The sequence below is a fragment of the Perna viridis genome, chromosome 3, assembly GCF_037379345.1.
Source record: "Perna viridis isolate PV_CMFRI_1.1 ecotype Kerala chromosome 3, ASM3737934v1, whole genome shotgun sequence".
In the NCBI taxonomy this organism is placed as follows: Eukaryota; Metazoa; Mollusca; class Bivalvia; order Mytilida; family Mytilidae; genus Perna; species Perna viridis.
The window spans coordinates 12,792,870-12,814,985 of NC_142447.1; the positions used below are offsets into that span (position 1 = coordinate 12,792,870).

General features: G+C 32.8%; 1 protein-coding gene across 1 annotated transcript in view; it reads right to left on the minus strand.

Annotated features, from left to right (window-relative positions):
• Positions 1–22,116, minus strand: part of LOC148621059 (uncharacterized) — a 52,106-nt gene continuing 29,990 nt past the window's right edge. The window contains exons 3-8 of the mRNA XM_088575077.1: positions 17,990–18,144; positions 16,834–16,936; positions 15,918–16,060; positions 9,571–9,700; positions 6,984–7,114; positions 1–4,453 (exon numbers count right to left, since the gene is read on the minus strand). Of these exons, the coding sequence (XP_088431203.1) occupies positions 4,383–4,453; positions 6,984–7,114; positions 9,571–9,700; positions 15,918–16,060; positions 16,834–16,936; positions 17,990–18,144 (733 nt within the window). The 3' untranslated portion in view covers positions 1–4,382. The remainder of the gene's footprint in view (positions 4,454–6,983; positions 7,115–9,570; positions 9,701–15,917; positions 16,061–16,833; positions 16,937–17,989; positions 18,145–22,116) is intronic.

A 22,116-nucleotide genomic window follows, 5' to 3' on the forward strand; every position in this document is an offset into this window, starting at 1 on the left:
GACATACACATATGTTTATTACTAAAAAGGAAAAAAATGTTGCTTAACTGAGTGTACAATATTCTACAACAGCTGCATAGTGATACTTAAGTACTTCTCTGTCTAAGAATCAGGCAAATGTGTATTAGGTGTTGCACATGAAGGGGGAAAAAACTCAGAAGAGATTTTATTGCATTAACAAAGTATTCATTCCTGGTAACTCCGAGAAATGACCATCGAAGTGTTTGTACAATTTGCCTTTTAAAACTTTAATTTAAATGACCTATGGAAAAATGGAGGGAAAATTTTCCCACACTTATTCCATATATAAGTGGTGTGTCAGAGGTACTTCAGAGTAAATTTAAATAACTATAGTTGTTTACTAGATGTACTGAAAATATTTGGGGCAAAAAAAACAATGCCTGATTCTTACACAGAATGGTACTTTTAAATGAGGTAATCAAATGACCAAAAGCCATGTATACATGTAAAATCAGATATTTTTTTCTTTGTTCAAAAGCAAATGGTGAATAAATAATTTAAAATGTCATTAACTTGTTTTTTTCTCTTTGCAAAGTCATGAACTAAACCCTTTTCAAATTTATCAAAATGAATCAAAAAGTCTTTTTGTATTTTTTCAGTGTAAAGGTTGTTCCAAGAGAATTATTGAAAGAAACAACACTATAAAACAACATTGTAAATTGTTTAAAAAAATCTATTCAAAGCAATATCTATAAAGAGGAAATAAAAAAATGCACTTAACTTGCAACAAAATACTTCATATAATATCATTAAAAAATTAACAGTCAGAATAAAACCTGCACTGAATACAAAGATAATCTTTAAACAAAGAAGGCAAGATTCACATCTCCATTTGCACCAATTTTACCAACTACAAAAGCAATAAAAACAATGAAACAATTAAAAGAAGTTGTTGTTTGAATAGGAAAATATAATAAAAATGCAACCGTTAGGTTAAAGAAATTCAACAACTTTGGACTTGTCTTTATAAACATGATTTCAAATCAATTGTTTCTTCTTTCAAATTTTGTAAGATCTTTAAACAGATCAGTAATCAAAAATGAATATAAGACTACCAATAGTATATCAGACTTTTTCCTACTCTTTGTCATTGCCAATAAAAAAGTAACAAACATTTGAAATGCTTAATCTCAAGGATCTTTTAACAAGGTACTATTCTAATTTGGAATTATTTTGGATTTAAGAAAATAAGTAAAAAATCTATTAATGAAACTAACCCCTACCAAGATTGTTTGTCATGTAGTCATGATTATGGTGGGTAGGTAAGCTTTCAACAAACTTTTGTTATCCAACTAACCTAACCACTTAGCCATGCAGGCATGACTGACCCACTTAATAAGGGTTAGTTTTACAAATCTTTTTTTTTATTTTCTAAATTCAAAATAATTCGAAATTCAAATAATAACATGTTTTTTTTTAGACAAAGTATCATTACAACCTGATAAAACTTATTCACACTGGTTACACACCTCAGTGTACTTCGAATTTATTTAAATATTGTAGTGAAATTCATGTACTTTTACTTATTTCTAGATTACAACCAAAGAGACATATTCATTCCAGGAAACTATCCATATAGTACACAATACCAATAAATGCAACTACCAAAAAAAAGACCAAGAAACTAATTATAAAGCAGACATTAAGGTTCCAGAGCCATGTATACAACATAGGTATTTTTATATATATATATAAGGAACTCTGGTGTGAAAAACACACCATACAACCTACACACAATATGGTAACCTTTGACCTCATTATAAAACCTACAACTATTATACATCTAGCTAATTATATATTCAACAGCACTTTCTAAGTAACATATAGTGACTTTCTAGGGTTGCCTGTTGCCTTCTTGGTTAGTTCAGTATGGTTCATTTTTTTTAAACAACAATTTATATATCAAGTAAACTCTTTGCCAGTACTTTCCCCTCCAACATTCTGAGCAATATCTTTAATTTCCTCACTAACCCTGTCATTTCTAGCAATTTAAGGCATGGAAGACATCATATCATAGAATCATAGATATATCCATAAAAGTGATCAGTCTTCAATTTGTTTGGCTTTATTGGCATAATCGCAAGCAAGCTTGTGGCTTTTACTGGTATAACTGCTAGCAGGCAAGCTTGTGACTTTATTGGCATTACTGCTAGCAGGCAAGCTTGTGGCTATACCAGTAAACTGCTAGCAGGCAAAAAATATGAAGGGAAGACATTCGGAACCAATCTAAAATTGAAAAGAGCAATATACAACATACTCAGTGTGCAGACATTTTTCTACACTTCCCCCGTAACTCACAGATCTGCTCATGGCTACTAGCTTCAAACAACATTATAATTAGATGGTTAAAACAAACCAAAGCCCTTATACAGTGGAACCAGTCTAAACCAAACCCTACATAAACCAAAAATCTGTGTTGAGCAGACATTTTCTAAGGTCTGTTCGCAACAGTTTTAAACATGTGTAAACTAAACATTTACCTTAACCAAAAAAATACTTCAATCCAAAGGAACTTTGGTTTAGACAGGTCTCACTTTATAAAACTTTCTTTAATGTTAGTATATCATGTACAATCACAATAAACTGAATATAATCCACAATTTAGAAGACTTTCTCAAAACTATAAATGATGGAATAAATTTACCATCAATGTATATAGATTTTTCAAATGAATACATGTTACTAAAACACCTGATGGAATGTTTCTTTAACAATATCAGGTACCCCTAGAAAGCCATTTGCCATAATAAAGGCCACATGTATATACATTAAGCAATATGCAGAGATAAAGATACAGAACTTTACTCTAGTACCTTCGGAGTTCAATAATGACTTGATAAAGTTTATTAAACTGGCTATCAATAGCCCTTACAAAAAATGCATAAGGAGTATAAAACACAGAAAAAACATAAAAAACAACTTTTTAAACCCAAACTTTGATGTTATTATTTATTTTGAAAAAAAATCAATTAAAAGTCCTGAAAAATATCATGGAATTTTTAATTTATATATTTTTTTTTTAATTCCGCTTGATCTGCTGAAAATTCACCATCAATTTATACTTGGATCTAAAACCTCTTCGAGGGATAACATGAAAACAAGTTTGTATTTAGTATTTTTCTAGCACTGCTAGATAATAAAAATGTATATAAAAGATCGGAATATATACGAACACATATATAAAAAAAGACAAATAGAAAACAGATCAGTCAACATTTATCATTTCCTTAATAACTATCCATAATATTATTGCTTTACCAATCTATGAAGTACGTTAACAAACAAAAAAAAAACCTCTGTACAATGTCATGAAATTTTAAACACAGCTCTACCTGAAAGTTATGTAGAAACAGATAAAAGGTGATACACATTTGAGATGTCTTCAGTATCATGATTCTGAGGACTGGTTTGAAAAATGAAAGCAAGGGTCACGGTTTGGTAAATTATATATGAACAGCTTAAGTTTTGATTTCATAGAACAACATTTCGGCACAGTTCCTAAGACTATCAAATGAGGCTTTTCGTAGAGAGAAAAAAAATAAGGGGTGGGGGGGGGGGGGGCGATTGCATTCATGTGCCAAACCAAAGGAATCTATTTGGAGGAAGACAAAATATTAGGACTGCGATTTAAATATTGAACTCAAACACCAGGCGCCTACATATCCCAATAGTCATAACAACCTTCAGTTATATAACCACATTTTAAGTGGCTGCAGAAAACACTTTATCATAAGCATGTACATTTTATGCCTAAAAGTATTTATTTGTCTACACTAAATTAATTAAGTCCTTCTACAGCCAGTAGTATAGTTTACTTCAGTGAATAGTGAAGATTTCCAATGACTGAATGACCTGATGTACTACCTTTGGTAGTTAACTGGAAAATTAACAAGGAGATTTAAAGTTTATATTACCCCATCAGTATATAAAACCTTTGTCGGGCAAAACGTATCAATCTCCATGTTAATTGATAATTATCAAGTTCATCAAGTAATGGTCACTAAATCAAGGAAAGACCACTCAATTTCTTGAAGAGAACTATGCTATTCGCTTAAAATACTGAGTGAACAAAATTATTCTTAAAAATGCTGTCTCATTCGAATGTTGACTAGTTTACAATGCACACTTTAGATCAAAATATTATAATCAGCTTTAAAATTTGATTTTGAGTCATTTACAAAAAAACAAGAAATTTTAAGAACAGATGACTAATCATACAATTATTAAATATTCTTCATATGGGTTTTAGTACATTTAATGTTTTGCCTCTCTTCATAACTTCATTCTCGCCATTCTTTCTCTTTACATGTCGTTTCTCAATGAATTTGACTTCCTCTTTAATAATATGTTTTATTTCAATTCTAATACATGAAAACAGCAGCCATGGTGACAGCCAAGAAGATCCAAATCTGGACACCAAGTCTAATGGCACCTAAAATGACAAAAATTATGTTAGAAATATAACATTTTTGTTGGTGAAGATTATATCTAAATATGAAATACAGGGCATATCCCATGGGTAGAAATAAGAAAATTTCTCCAACTGGTGAAGTGGGCAATACCTGCTGAAACTGAACTTGCCTAGGCTAGAACAAAGTTGACTTGCTTTTATTATGCTGAACAGGAAAAACAAATCCAAAATCAAGTGGCACAGCCAACAAACTCTGCCTTTGACTTGCCTGTCTTAAGTATTAATTTTGCTTGCTGGAGAGAGCTTCTTTTGACCACTGTCTTTGAAAATCATTGCTCTAGTTTAAGGTCAAACAGTTGAAAGGTCACTAACCCCACAAGTAATTGGTTATAAACACTGAATTGACATTGACCTTCATTCAATGATGTAATGTATCACTCATATCTAAATAAACATAATTATTTATTATCAAACAAAATAGATATTTTCGCAAGCAAACAGTGTTTCTGATTTAATAAATACTTCTTTCTCAGCATTTATCAAATTTTACCGATGTTTCTTAGATTTTCAAACATTCTAAATACAGCAATGAAAAATTTAGGAGATAATATGTACTTAAAATTTAAGATAGGCATCATTGAAGACCCTGTGGTGAACTGTGGAATTGATCATTGTTAGAATTTTGGTGGATGACTGTCTCATACCAAATCTCCTATTTATACACCAGGAACTTTCCATATATATTGTAAATAGTTTTAAAAAATGTATGCACAACAACCTCCATTTATTGTAAATGAATTTAATTATTATTAAATTAAGTTGTTCTACTGTCTGTAGTGATTGGTGTTGTTTATTTATTAATTATGTTTGTGATATTTCAATTCATGTATTTATATACATCCTGTGATACTGAATTGATTAGAATATAATTTCAATGTTTAAAAGATGCACCAAATGAGCAAACAATTCAAGACTGTAAATGTGTTTTTGAACCCTAGCCTTTGTAAGAATAAGGCAAAATAAGAAAAATCTGCCTGTCAAAACCCACCCATGTGACAATATAATTTAAGTAGCGCTCTGGCTTAGAATCATGCAAAATGTGATTCAAGGGTGGAAAGCCTACATATTTTTATTATTTATATACATGTGTATTGTGTAAAATACTATACTCAACAGAAATTAACATGTGAATTTCCATATAAATCTTATTCATAGGATATAAAAGTTATATAGAATGCACTGTAGAATTTCAAATAAAGGGAGATAACTCAATAAATGACACTAAAATACAATAGAAACTATTAGATTTTCAATGTGGATTATCTCCGGAGAGCAGACAGATTGGAACATATGATTACACATTTCGACATGCAAACCTATAAAGCAACTTAATAACAAAAAGAAAAATATGTAGCCTTTTATAGGTGTATCACATTTTTCATTTTACAAAATTTGCATGATTCTTACTAAGAATGGTACTTAAATCAAAGAAGTTTTCTCTAACTGAAATGACCCCTATCTGACCTCTACATCACTGTATAAGTTTTCAAGAGAGATACTTTTACAGAGTTATCTGCTCTTGAAATGTCATTAGCTGTGTTCAACAAAAAGAAATAAATTTGGTCAAATCGAGAGGGAAATTGCATTAAATTTGTATGTTAATGTGTGCATACCTCATGATTAAAACCTTTATGTTGAGATTGTAAAACCTTTAAATTTCATAAGAAATTATTAGAAATAGCATAAATCAATATTCTGAGAAGTCAAGTTAACATGGAAATAACCAAGTAGTTCTAACTGAACTTGCAATATCTCACAAATGGCTTCTCAAAAGACTCTTGTAGCCATTTAAAATCAGTTGCAGATCCAGAGGTTTTGAAAAGGTTGTTTCCAGCTGGATTCCCCCAATAAATTGGGGTTCAGGCTTTTTTCTGCTCAATCACAGACAAACTTTAACTAAGTTAACAAACGTTTTCTGACAAAAAAGAGGGGGATTCTGACTCCCAAACCCTTTAAAAACTGCCACTGATAAATACTTGTCAGTAAATGCTCAACCATTGGAAAGAGTTATTTTGTTTTTTTATGCAAAATAAGATCAGTTGAAAATTTTAAGTCCCATAATTCAGAGAGAGAAAAATTTCCCTTGCTTTACTACAGGCTGCTCCTCCAAGACATATCTTCCCCAGTAATATTGTTAGATTTATTAACCATTTGTTAAGTTTCTGTAAAATATATCCAACAATTTGACATTTTCAGAGTATTCTACAAACTTCATGAAAATCATTCTTCTACAGAAAAACTTGAACAAGACTCTTTGGTAAATTTCTGATTTGTACAGGCTTGTTAAAGCTGACATGATGAAAATCTGAATTCTACCATCTCAAGTGAAGAAATAATATAAGCCACACTTCTTACTGACAGAGGTATTAAACCTCGTCATTCACAGAAGTGTGTAAAGAATACAACATAAATAGGAAGTGTGTGGTGAAACAATAGGACAAGTTAAAAGTTTTCATGATTTATTTTTATCACATAATCTTAAAAATCTCACCACTTGTTGGACAAAGGGGAGCCATGGCTTTCATATAGTCACTCTTTACGCTTTCAGCAAAGTTTCCAACTTCTGCACTACATTGATCTTTGGTAAGCTGAATGTAACAGTCAAAATTTGCTGATTCTCGTCTGAAATTGATAAAATAGTGAGTAGAAAAGATAATTTGAAATATATGTATATATAATCCCCTGCATTGAAAACTCCCTGTAACAAACCCTATGAACAAAACTAATTCTTCTTTAATGTTGAATTGTTCAAATCTAGTAACAACATTATCTAGGATGGCAATTTTTAAATTACCAAATTGACACTGGTATTTTCCCCAAATAGAACTATTTGTTTGTTTGTTTGTTGGGGTTTAACGTCCGAGCAGCAATATTTCAGCTATATCCAGACGATGAACATGAAATTGATGATAAAATGAACATGAAATGATGATGAAATGAAGAAGGGATGGGACACAAGGACAATGGGGTTGACAAATTTTGATTGCCACTGGAAATAGGGAGAGGTGCCAAATAGAACTAAGATGACAAGGGGGGGGGGGGCAAAGCCCTGGAAAATCCAGAGATTTCAGGTTTTTTAACCTCTTTTTGGCATGTCCTGAGTTTAAAGTATTTTGCATTTATTTGAAAAAAAATGCAAACTACTGATTTTTTTTATATTTTTACACAATTTATAATAGTCAAATCCAAGAACTTGGAGAAACAAGACAAAAATCCACCTCCTTCACTTGAAGTTCATCCTTTTTCTCTAATATTTTCATTTTAAATGTCCTTGCAACTTCTCTTTCAGAAAGGTTGTTGACCCATGAGGAACAATGTCAACTGGTTCCTTTTTACAAATAACCCTATCACCATCGAGATAACAACTTCTGTTTTGAAACCAGTCCAGACTGGTTCACAATTCAGTTGTTACCAGAATCCACTAATATCCAGTATGGAATGTTTGAATAAAATATGCTGAGAATCATCCAGAAAACAGGTCCATTTTACAGGCATAAATTTCTGGATGATTTCTATTTAATCAGAGACACAAACATGCATTTTGAATGGGCTAACTGGGCAAAAATTAGCACCTCCCTAAAATTTTCTCAACGAATTTACACTGATATCAAAAATGACCAAAATCGCCCCCAAAAAGAGGAACTCTGTGGATCTGTGGAAAACTTTCATCCCTATGATTCACTTTTTAATTTGATTTTGAAGAATTGTCATTGTTCGGTTACCATGGCTTTTATTACTTTGTTGTGGGGTCTTTCAGAGCTTAATTAAAGGTGTGTTCACACTTATTGAATACCTTTGGCGATCTCTGAAAGTATTTACTATTTATTATTTAGTATTTTTAGTATATATGCTGGTGCATTTGTTACGTTTCACTGTATTCATTCTTTTGGGGCAAGCGCAGACATAGGACTACAAAACAATGTGTTAAAATTTAAAAAAAAGATCCAGTACGTTCTACAAGTTATCATAAATAAAGAAAAGTTAAAACACAACAACAAAACTGATGCAGACGATGTCTGTGGGACAGAGTGATACCAATATATGACCCAAAGAAATTTTTGCAGTCATACAATAAAAATTGTGATCATTTGACTCAAGTTTTAAGCCAGCATGATTCTTCTGACCCATGAATCAGCCCAGCATAATTCTTCTGACCTATGAATCAGCCTAGCATGATTCTTCTGACCCATGAATCAGCCCCGCTTAATTCTTCTGACCCATGAATCAGCCCAGCATGATTCTTCTGACCCATGAAACAGCCCAACATGATTCTTCTGACCCATGAATCAGCCAAGCATGATTCTTCTTACCCATGAATCAGCCTAGCATGATTCTTCTGACCCATGAATCAGCCCAACATGATTCTTCTGACCCATGAAACAGTCAAGCATGATTCTTCTTACCCATGAATCAGCCTGACCGATGAATCAGCCCAACATGATTCTTCTGACCCATGAAACAGCCCAGCATGATTCTTCTGACCCATGAATCAGCCTAGCATGATTCTTCTGACCCATGAATCAGCCCAGCATAATTCTTCTGACCCATGAATCTGCCCAGCATGATTCTTCTGACCCATGAAACAGCCTAACATGATTCTTCTGACCCATGAGTCAGCCAAGCATGATTCTTCTGACCCATGAATCAGCCTAGCATGATTCTTCTGACCGATGAATCAGCCCAACTTGATTCTTCTGACCCAAGAAACAGCCTAGCATGATTCTTCTGACCCATGAATCCCCAAGCATTATTTTTTGATCTGTGAATCACCTTGCATTATTCATCAGTGGACAGCTACTTGGTTATGGTATCTTGGTTTAAGAACTGGTAATTAATGAAGTTTGGAAACTTCTTGTTTCAGAATGACAGAAAGACAGATGTACAGATTTGGTCATATGTTGATTTTATTTGTTAAAAAATAACTAAAACTTTAACAGTGACTCTAGCAGCTGAGGTGCTAAGACGGGGTAAAACCATATGCCCCAAAAATCTTTGTTGTAGAGAATAGAATTTCATACATCATTAGTTCAGAAGAGACAGAAATGAGTTCCATACCGTCATTATTTTCCTATACTTACGAACATTCCTCATCTCGAGTCTCAGCTTTTGGTTTTCCAGCACTATCTGTTGGAGGTGGTTTATTGCATTTCAAAGACTCAGTAGCATAGGTACCTTTATCAAAGCATTCGCCAGCATACTTGATAAAATCTGATAAAAACAATAAAGAGAATAAAATATAGAGAATTCAATTCAAACCTAGAAAAAACTGTGAGCATTGTTCAATAAATGTATATCATAATATGCACCTTTTGACTAATGACCTTGAAAAGCAATAGTGTTCAAGATCTTGATAAGGACTCACTATGTGATATTGTTTACCTTCAATAAAACTGATGTATATAATGAAAGTTTCCTCATTGTTCCAAGAAATGACTCAAAATTTAATTACAAATTCAAATAAGGTAAAATATTGGTAGTCTAAGTGCACTTTTCCTATGTTAAGTATTTAATCACAATAAAAATTCAGAACTGTATCAAGCTTGAATAGTGTGTCTATATTTGCCCCAACTCTTCAGGGTTTGACTTATGTGGATGTACCAAGCTGCACCCTGCAAAGTATTTTATTTCAAATTGGGAAATTTGGAATAACCAAGCAAACCCTTGAATTTTAGTTAAAATAATTGATCTTATTTAGAATTCCTGTAACTCCAAAACAGTTAAGGATAAGCTGACCCTGCAAGAGAAATTCAAAACAGAATATCAAATGGAACAGTGACATCTGAATCATAAGATTGGATCAACAATATGTTTTTTTCTATCAAATCTAATGATACATATCTTTCTCCTTAAAGTCCCTTACTTTCAAAATGGGAGGGCAAAAACATTAACACTCTTAATATATTCATTTTAAGTTTACAGATACAGTCATAACAATAAATACAATAAATGTTACAACAAAATAACTATTATTTTCTATAAGAAAACGTGTGTTACTTAAAAAAATAAAATAGTTACTATTAGAAAAATAGTAAAATAGAAAAATTTTTTTACATCCTGACAAAGCTTTGATGCATTCAGTCTAAAAATAGCTACTATTTGACATAAGCTACTATTATGGTATGACCTGACACTCAACTAATAAGAGATAATCATCCTGTCCTTTGCCAAACACCACACCTCAAAAGCCCTCTTCAACTTAAAACTCCTCAAATCAGAAGGATGGAGACAGATCTTTAGAAGAGAATTGATTGATGAAACCTTGAGCCTGTTCTTAAGTTAGGTCTTGATCTGATAGTACCTACTAAATCCCTTCTCAGTCACCAAAGATAACACAGAAACTAGACAGATAGAAAAGAGGTGGCCACATTGGCATAACCAACTGTAGAATGTTGCACTCTGTAAGCAGTTGCTGCATGATATCTTACTGATGGGTAGTAATTTTTTAGTGACCTTTGACCCCAAATCATGAGTAGAATTGAAGACCTTCATAATCATTTGATTTTGTTTCAAGAAGAAAAGAGAATCGTAAAATCAATATTTATCGTTAATACTTCCTAACTGTCCGCTATTGTGTTAAAATTAATTGAAATCCATGAGATAACCAGTCATATATCAGAGACATTGTTTTTGTGTGCATTTAAATTTCTAAAAATAGACAGCTATATAGATGTTGCGAGCTTCGTGAAGGGTTTGTTTTTCTAAATAAGGATATATATAAGTTATAATTTAAACGTACTTAAACGCAGAAATGTCTTGAGTCAACTCGAAGCTTTTTTCGGCGGTCGAAAACGACCGGCTGAAGTTGAATAAGAACCCTGGGATATCTTTTGTGGTCCTAATGATCAAACAATTGATAAATTGTTGTTATTTTCAAGGATTATTAATGGTGCACATATCAAGGATGCCAGGTTAACAACAACAGAATGTATTTCACACCTGGTTGACCAGGTAATTACCAAGCTTGGGGTCATAAACTTGTCAGAGTGTAAGGCCAGGTGAAATTATGTAACTTTCGATTGACAGTTTTTAACAATATTTTTTATTTAAGGTGACAAAAATTTATCTGAAATACTTTTTGAATGGATTTTTTTTATACACTTTTCAAATTTTAAGTGACTAAAACGATCTAAAACTTTATTGTCATTTATAAAATCCTTTCATAAATGGCAAAAATGATGAGTGCTAGCTAAATCACTGCAACTGAATATTTTTTGTGTTGTACTTTAGAAATTCATCTGAGACATCTGAGACAAAGTAGAGTTAAATTGGGATTTTCTAAAAAAAAAAAAAATATAAAATATAAAAAAATATAAAAAAAATCAGTAAAACCAAGGTTAAAACAGAGGTTAACTTAAACAGTACAAGTCGCATACCCTTAAATCAACCCACTTCCTCTTTAAGTATGGCACCTTAAGGTTCAATTTCAAGGTGATCTCAAATTATTGTCAGGACATAAAAATGTGCTTGATAAACAATATTTCAGGCCCATTTTTTGGTCTCTCATTCCTAAACAGTTATAATCCTAAAAGTTAATCCTAGCCTTCCTTTAATGGTAAGGGACCTTGTGGTACAGTGTCAAAGAGATCCAATCAATTTTATTCAAGTCGCTGTCCAGACTTCAAGTTTTTGGCCCGTTAGACTCCTCATTCCTTAACGGTTCAAGTCACAACCCCTAAATTTAATCTGAACCTTTGTCAACTGACATATCTAAAGAGATTCATTCAGTTTTGTATGGAAATATGCAGGACAGCTTATAAAACAGTAGAAAATCCATTTAAAACAATTTGATGTCTTCTTTTTCTCTGATGATCATTTCACCCTCCATAATTATTGAAATTTTAAAAGCAACCTTTATATCACAGGATAAGTTTAAAAGGCAATCATAGTGCAAAAAAATACAAGTTTCATTGTCTACCAAATGACAATGTACTAGTTTTTAATGTATTAGTCGATTTAATTGTTAAAAAAGTTTTTAAAAAGGTTATGTAGTCTCTCAGTGTAATTGTTATATGAAAATAGAAGAGAAAATGTAAAAATAGTTGGTTTTTTTTTTTTCATTTTAATGAAATCCTTCTGTATACTCAATTTTCTGTCCTTGAATTCTTCCTGTACCTTGTAAGTTTTCCTTTCAATAATGATTTTTCACTAAGCCCTTCTGTAACACAAGTTGTTTCAACCAAAACAATGCTTAATGAAAAATGAAACAGTGCATATTTTTGACCAACCTTGTTTTAAAACTTGAATTTCCACTTTTATTTTTTTTACTGTTTAGTCACTTTTTACCACCTTTATTTTAACCTAACTATATCATACTGTTAAGACGACTATGGATACAAAAAAAGAGGAAATTATCATTGTTTAACTCTTCTCTAATATGTGGCCAACCATACTACAATCCAAAAGTGGCCACATAAGACAGGTGGTCTCGCTGAAGAGGTTTCCTTGAATATGTTTATTTGCCTCTGTTACATGTACATTGTTATACACTAGTGCACAAATTATAACCAGTTTTATTTCATATTTGTTATGTACATGTACTTTTTTTAAAGCAAAGTGGCAATTAACTATAGAATAAAGTTTGGTTTATTTTTACTATATTTTTGGACTACAAGTCAATTTTTCTTCCAGCAAGTGGTCACTTTGGACATTTGTTTTAAAGATCTTTGAACTTTCAATCACATTGTTTTCCTGAACTGAGCTATTTGATTACATTAATTCGTAATTTAGGAGTAAACTGCATCGACAAAAGTTGTCAATCGAACTGGCAATTGATTGACGAAGATACTTATCCGAGCTGCTATCAATTTTTCAAATGAATATGACTATGCTATATAAAATCTACGCTTATCAGAATTCATAAAATCTATGCTTATCAGAATTCAAAACTTTAAAATCATCAGAATATATATGCAAATTATAAAAGATTCTGGACTGGAAAAACAAATTATCAAATCAAGCATTCCTGAGTCATCAGTTCTAAATGATGTGTAGGTACATATAGTAGATTAGAATTCTAAACTATGGCAGGTTAGATAATAGAATATTTGAAAATAAAAAATAAGTTTTTATTCAAAACATGAACAGTAGATATGTATTTCTGGTTCCTATTTTATTTTTTTTCTGACCGACCCACCTGATGCCATCCAGTCAAAAATCTGTAAACCAACAAATCAAAAAAGAAGCTCCAAAAAGCCTGAATCGCTCACCTGGTTCAATTTACCATTTCAAGGGCAATAAATTTAAAAAGAAATTGTCCAACAATTTTGACTCAAGAAGACTTTGGTAGGACTTATCATAAGGATCATTTCACTAATTGATAGTTTCTTTCTATCTATCACAGTTTTCAAAGATATTGGCTGAAAACTGTAACAAGAGGCTCACTTGGTAAAATTTTGTCTTTCAATGGCAATAAATTTAACAAAAAGTTGTCTGACAATTTTGACTCACGAAGACTTTGGTAGGACTTATCATAAGGATCATTACATGGCTTAACAGATAAAAATGAAAATTTTACCACAGATAGATCTCATCATGCTGAACATTATTACATATGTCCTAACTTGGCTAAACCTAACGGTTTTGGAGATATATGCGAATAACTATTGTGTGACCCCTATGTTCTATTTTTAGTAATGATGGCTATATTTTTTGACAGATCCAAAATCTAAACATAACTTTTGTGTAAGATACCCCAAGGAACATTCATGCAAAGTTTGATTCCAATTGGTGAAGAAGGGTCAGAGGAGAAGACTTTTGAAAGAAATAACATTAAAAATAGCAAAAGATAGTCGAAAAAGGGCAATAACTCCAACATGGCTTAACCGATTAAAACAAAAATTTGACCACAGATAGACCAGAACACTTTACCACTGTCAAAATTTAGCTACCCTACAGTTTTGGAGATATATGCGAAAAACTACTGTCTGACCCTTATGTTCTATTTTTAATAATGGCGGCAATATTTTCAATGGATCAAAATCCCCACATCAGTTCTATGCAGGATATCACAAGAAACCTTTATACTAAGTTTGGTTAAAATTGGTCAAGTAGTGTCAGAAGAGAAGAGTTCTGAGAAATTGTCAACAAAGATGACAGATGAATGCCAAGCAACAGCAATTGCTCACATGGCCTTTGCTCAAGTGAGCTAAAAAAGGTTATCAGTATCAGCAGAAATGTAGCATATAAAATTTTTAACATGTTTTTACTTAATTTATCATATTCAAATTGTATCAAAATGTTGTGTACAACTTTTAAAACTTTTTGCTAATGAGTTTTCACAATGCATGTTTCTAACATTATAAGAATTTCAATTTCAGTAAAAAGACCAGCGTGTTGGTTATCAATTTTATAGTGGTGAGATATTGTGATACACTCAGAAATATTTGCCGTTATGTGTCCATCAAAAGAATGTAATCCATGGACAAAGACCAGACATGGAAAACGGGCACACACAATAAAGACTCAATAAAGACTCAATTAAAAACTGGGAACATGGACCAAGTGCATCGGTAAGATAAGTTGACTAACTTTCAGTTGAGGATATTACAGTAACTGAAAGTTAGTCAACTAACTGAACTTGAACACAGTGCTCCGGGAGTGCAGAAATAGAACATAATGACATTACAAAAATTACTTTTAATCAGTGCGAACTAATTGTGATTAAATATGAAATACAAAATGACAACCCATTATACTTGATAGCTTTCACAATACATAGAAAGTAAAAATTTGGTTGGAACATTTTTTTTAAGGAATGTTAATAATCTGCTGTCCATTTTCAATACGAGATTATTGTACTGCAGAAAATGCACAAGATTATTCTATATGCTAAAATGTCCTATTAAATAAAATTAAATATAAATAAAAATTTTAACTGCCATATGTTTCCCTTCGTTCTAGCAGACCAATATTTTTCGATCTTTGGCACCTTAATATGAGACTGCAGGGGCCAAAAAATTAAATAGGAACCTTTCTTTAGTAATCAGTAAAATAAATATCAAAGTTTCATAACAATTGGTCAACCATAACTAAAGTTTTCACACAGAAATTAAATTGTCCAAAAATGACGATGGTGCCATAACATTTTTTGTGGTTGTATAAAATTCTAAATAAATTTTATATGGCACATAATTATATTCATTTCAATGAAAATACTGAAATTTACAAGGACCAATTTTCTTTCATTTTACATAACGAAACTGTGATCAGATCGGTCACATGTCACTGGTTATCAATCCATCAGTGATGTTTAAATTAGCGGTCACTGATTTGTCAAATAGTTCTACATATCAGTTCAGGGAGTGTAGTTTTGGAAAATGTCAACAATATCACTAGTAAAGCATATCTACAATGTCAAACAAAAGGTATTTCTATGAAATCAAACCCTGCTTCATGGCACAGATATCTTATAAACTGTGTTACTTACTGGATTTGTGCTTCATACAAAACAGGTCTGCCAAACTATAAATTGCATTGATACTTTTACTTAAACTCATGATAGTTTCATCTTGAGATTTGTCACAACTTTCTTTATATGGTTTGATACAATCCTTGAATGTCATTGTAGTCCTGAATAAGAGAAAGAAACAAAAATACATTGTATGATTTTGCTTGGTATTGACCACTCGTGATTGGATAAAACCAAAATAACCAATGCAGCAGTTTGCAAATAGGATGATACATAGTCATAGAAAATCCATTCAAATATTTGAATGAACAATATGCAAATGACCATAAAAGGAAAATACGTCCACCAATGAGAATGACATTGAGACTAATTTTGTAATATTAATATTATGACATACAATAAGTGTGCACTTTCAAACTATTTGACCTAAATGTCTTGACAAAGATAGTTAAATCGTTCCAAAGGCCAGTGACTAGTGTGTACATTTACATTTGATCTGGACACCAAGACAAAAACTTCTAAGAAATATAGTTTATTCAAAGACTAGTTTAGGTTCCAATAATAAAGATAAGTAAAATTGTTCAAAAATGTTATAAGCTCCCTTAACCGTCCATGATTATTTAGACAGTCAGTAGATATGTAGTAGGGATTCCACCTCCAATAGAATCTTCTGACAGTCTGAATAACCAAAGACGGTCACCTGAGAGATTATAACATAAATTATATAACCTTATTTTTTTCAAAACTGTTGTTTTGAATATACGATGTCAATAATGGAATAGAATGAAATAAAATTACCATAACTTTATTCTGGCCATATAAAGTATGTATGTGTAATGGCTTAAAAAAAACAATTGTTTTGGTTTGGTTAATTGAAGATAGATTGTGTAAATCATTTCATAGATTGGTTCATGTAGCATATATAAAAACTCACCCACATAAAGTGTTCATTTGAGCAGAAGTTGGGAATCCTCCAAGATTTTCCAAACCTTTCATAGGTTGAAGGCATGTCCCTACAGTTAACATGGAACAACCAGCTGTAACAGAACAAGAATACTATATACAGGTTGAATTATTTGAGTTTAAATGCTGCTGGTGTTCGAGTGGCTTTTGACTAGAGCATAGAGCTAAGTATATATGACAAATTTCAAACATAGGGCATTGTAAGAAATTTTTAGGGCTCAAAGATCATCTAAACTGACAATGTTACACTAAGCAAGGTCAAGCATTAAGTACATGAAGTGATAAAAAGAGAAAACAAATCTTTGTTTCAGGGAGAGGTGAACATGTTATTATCATAGAAAACAGGACTACAATATTCTAAGCAACCCCAGTGAGAAAAAACAAGAGGCTCCCGGAAGCCTGAATCGCTCACTGATTAATGTTAGTCTTTCAAAGGCAATATATTTAACAAGTTGTCCAAAAATTTTGACCCATGATCAAATCTAGTGACTCTAGCACTCGAGGCAAGTACTCTACACAAGACAACCTTGCAATATATTACATGAAAGAATCTCTTTGAATCACTTTGGTATAGAATAATTACCTAACCTAAATATTATACCTTTTAAGGATTAGATGAGAATTTGAATCATTCATACTTTTTAGGCTTGGCCCATTGGTGTTTATTACCATGGTATATGATCCTACACTTTACTTGTGTGGACACCAGGAATATATTCCATTTTGACTACTTTTTAGCCCATAATTCCTTATAGCTTCTACCCATAATTGATAACCCCAAAATTAAATCCAGGCTTTATTTTAATGTACAAAACTTAGTGATGCAGTTTCATAAACGTATATTCAAGTAGTGCAAACACCACAAAAATGTTTGTTTGCTTTTCAGCCTCTGTGCCCTTTATTACTCACGTCATAACACCTCCATGAGCTACACATCCGAAAATTTCTCAATACTAGCTTTCACGGCAAAGGCATAACAAAAGAGCACCATCAATTTCTACTGATTAATACCAAGCCCTTATTCCCAATTCAAGATGAACACAAAAGGTAACTATAACAAGTCAATACAAATCTTAAGAGACTATTTCAGAAATCACAAGCCTGGCCAGGACCTGCACCACCAGTACCTGTGCCATCTGTGCCAGCTCCACCAGTACCTGCACCACCACCTCCACACATGGGACCGTAGGAAGTTTCCATGCCTGTTACACTTGCCCAAGTCACATCATCTTTACAGGCTTCTCTCAATGGTGACAGACAAGTTTGAAGTTCACTATATGCTCTGAAAAATAACCCCTTAAATATTAAGTTTAAAATATTTAATCAAGATTTATATAGCTGTTTAGATAAAAAATCTTGACAGAAACAATAGGGAATTTCAGGAATATCGAAAATTAATCTGATCTTTCATGTAGCCTGCATAAAATACAGGAAACCCTTTGTCAGATTCACAAAGAACTTTATCTGATTTAGTATTTGAAAACCTTTTTTAAAACCACAAAATCAATCTGTCTTCTTTTCGTGGTATGACATGTGGTCAGTTCCAAGAAATTCCATTCACATTTAATCAAGCTATTGTCCAGATATCATGAAAATGCTTATTATTTCTGGCTCCTCTTTGACCCTTTATTCCTCATCAGTTCATCTTTAAACTGTCTGCTGACCCCTAGTTCATTCATTGTTTAAATCAATACCCAAAAAATTAATCTAGTCCTTCTTTTTGTGGAATGGTGCCTTGAAAGAAATCTGTTCATATTTACTCAAGTTATTGTCCACACATTAAGAAAACGCTTGTTTTGTGCCCCTTTCAGTCCCTTAATTCCTAAATGATTGAAGTCATAACCCCCAAAATCAAATCCAATGCTTGCTTTTGTAGTATGACACCTTATGGTATAAATTCATAAAGACATATGCAATTGTACAGACATGTAACATTTAAAAAAAAAATGTCGACAATAACCCAACAGCATGTCTGATAGCATTATACAACCCCAATTTTTCTGTGGTTGTATAAGGAAGGAGGAGGTGTACAATAGCATCATGTACATTACACATAGATTCTTTGAGTTTTTACATAATTTTGTAGCCGTTATTTCTTTCATTTTAGTCCAAACATATACAGTCAAACCTTGATGTGTCTAACTTGGATTATTCGAAATCTCGGATAACTCAAACTAATTACAAAGTCCCAGCAAAACTCCCCTTACTCGAGGTAATCAATCAGTCCCTTCGATAGGACTTCAAGGTTATTTAACCCTGATGTCTCGGTCAACTAATTAGTCAGAAAACTGATTGCTCTATTACAATCCATGATTGAAGTGTGTTTTAACAACGAATAGTAACTTTTGAAATTGATATGTCGGAGAAACGCAAGAACGATTAAATAAAAGAATGTGCAGTCATCGTTCGGGAAATAACACCACCAAATTCCTGACCATTTATAAACACTTTAATCAACAAGATCATTCAATCCTCTCCATGAAAGTTCGTATTTTAGAAAAAATTTACCATCCTACGAACAGTCCCGTTCTAAGTAAAAATTATCGTAGGGAAAGAGAGTACTGGATACGCAGACTAGGTACTGCAATACCTTACGGATGCAACGACAACATCAAAAGTATAGGAAACCTTTCAAGCCAATATAACGATAACATAAATGTGATGAATTTATTTGACAAAAATCCAAGACGGGAAAGGAGTCATGGCCATCACCACTATACGTCACCTAAGTTACATGATGTCTCCATAGATGGTCTCCTTCCTCTCATACAAAAACCTCTTGGACTTCATCACATTAGAACCAAACTTTATTCTATACCTCTCACTCTACTACACTCCCTTTACAAAACAAGTCTTGACACTCCTGTTTCTGACCCCACTTCATCATTATACAGACTTGTTGCCATCATTTTGGATATTGGTTTCCACAGACTCTTTAAACCAGTTTGTGTGAAAAGTCAAGATGAAGAAAAACGATCATTTCTTCCACTACCATTTGTCAACAAAGGTATAGATGCAATTAATTTGGCTAACATCCTCCATCACAAAAACGTTACCAACAAAATTCCCCTATATTTCAAAGACAAATCCATACCAATTATTTCATATTCCTATACTTCACCCATAGCATCCAAAATTTTCAATTATAAAAGGCCATTGCAGAACCTCAAGATTGAGGACTTCAAGGCTAAACCACCTGACTGTTCTTGCAAAACCTCTCCATTCAAATATGGTCCTTCTGGTCACGTCGTTACAGGAGATTTAACCATCTCTGCGTAATATCCTTTCTTAAGGTCCCAAGTACTGTGAACCACGCTCCATAAATTGGAATTATTACTTTAAAGTTCTTATGGATGCCGTCGAGGACTATGCAAGAAAATGGATAAAACGAGAACAAGAAGAAATTGATTCTCTGTCAGAGTGGTTGAAGGCCGTGAGGTCTTTTAATTTTGAAACGAATGAAAGTTTTAAGTAGGTCAATGAGTGCCAAGGCTACATCAGTTTTCAAAGACCCCGATGTAGCAAAAACATTGTCTACTATACATGAAAAATATGTTGTCATACCAGCAGACAAAGCCCAAAACAACATTGTTTTTGTCTGCAAAACGTTTTATATCCAATGTTTATTATCAGAGGTAGACGTAGAAAATAATAGCAGTGATAAGACCTACACTGCTACCATTCTTTCCAAAGAAGAGATTGTGGAAAACCATAAATCTGTGCTATCCTCTTTTGGTCTCCCTACCAAGGACGATGATTGTGATTTACCGTCTATGTACTGGATTCCTAAACTTCACAAGAATCCATACAAACAACATTTCATAGCTGGATCTGCAAAATGTACCACCAAACCTCTTTCAAAACTTTTAACTTCTATACTCAAAACTGTCAAAGAGGGTCTACAGTCCTACCACAACACTTGTTACTCCCATAGTGGTATTAATTCAATGTGGATCCTGAAAAATTCAAAAGATCTTTTGGAGACAATCAGTTCAAGACTATTATCTGAATATAATAGCATTAAAACCTATGATTTTTCAACACTGTATACTTCTATTCCCCATACTCAGTTAAAATCCCGACTTAAAAACATTATACATCGTTGTTTTTCCAAAAAAGATGGTACACCTAGATACAAATACAATGTATATAGTTCTTGGTAGAGATTCCTCATACTTTGTAAGAAATATTCCAAATCATCTTCCAAATATACAGAGGAAGATGTTTACAAAATGATGGAATTTTTAATCAACAACATATTTGTCCAGTGTGGTGGACATGTTTTTCAACAAACAGTTGGCATTCCAATGGGAACAAATTGTGCTCCTTTACTAGCTGACCTATTCCTTCACTCTTATGAGGCTGACTTTATAGCTAATCTGATCAGAAAGAAAGAATATTGTTTGGCTAGATCCTTCAATCTCAGTTTCCGCTATACAGATGACGTGTTATCTTTAAACAATCCTAATTTCAGGAATTTGATACATCGCATTTACCCAAAAGAACTTGAGATAAAGGATACTACAGACACTATGAAGTCAGCCTCATATCTTGACCTACACTTAGAAATCGATGGTAAAGGAAAACTATTGACTAAACTTTACGACAAACGTGATGACTTTTCATTCAAAATTGTCAACTTTCCTTTCATCTGTGGCAACATTCTTTCGGCTCCTGCATATGGAGTGTTCATATCACAACTCATATGTTATGCCAGAGCTTGCCGGGACTACGCAGACTTTTTGTATCGCGCTAGAACTCTGACAAATAGGCTTCTGGAACAGGGTTATGTTGTTAGAAGATTGAAGTCGTTACTACAGAAGTTTTATGGTCGTCATCATGAACTCGTGGATCGTTATGGTGTATCCATCAGCATCATGAAAACTGATTTATTCAACGGGTCATAGTTTTCCTTTCCTCGTTTGTCTACCCCGGACTTGACTTTTTATGAGCAACTCGGCTGGTGTCTCTAGAAAAGCAGAGGACGCTTACCCTACCGGTGCACCTGGTCCATGCTCCCAGTTTTTAGTGGAGTCCGAGTTCCTCATTTACTTTTGTTACTTTGTATGTATGATTTTAGTTACTTTATGTTCTTTGTTGTGTATGTCTGTTTTCCATGTCTGGTCTATGTCCCTGGATTACATTCTTTTGATTACTGCTATAACCTTGGTACCCTTGATTACTCTTGTTGACACTCACTATGGCTTGATTTGTGTATTTAATTGATCCAGAATTGCACATGTAGTAAACAGAA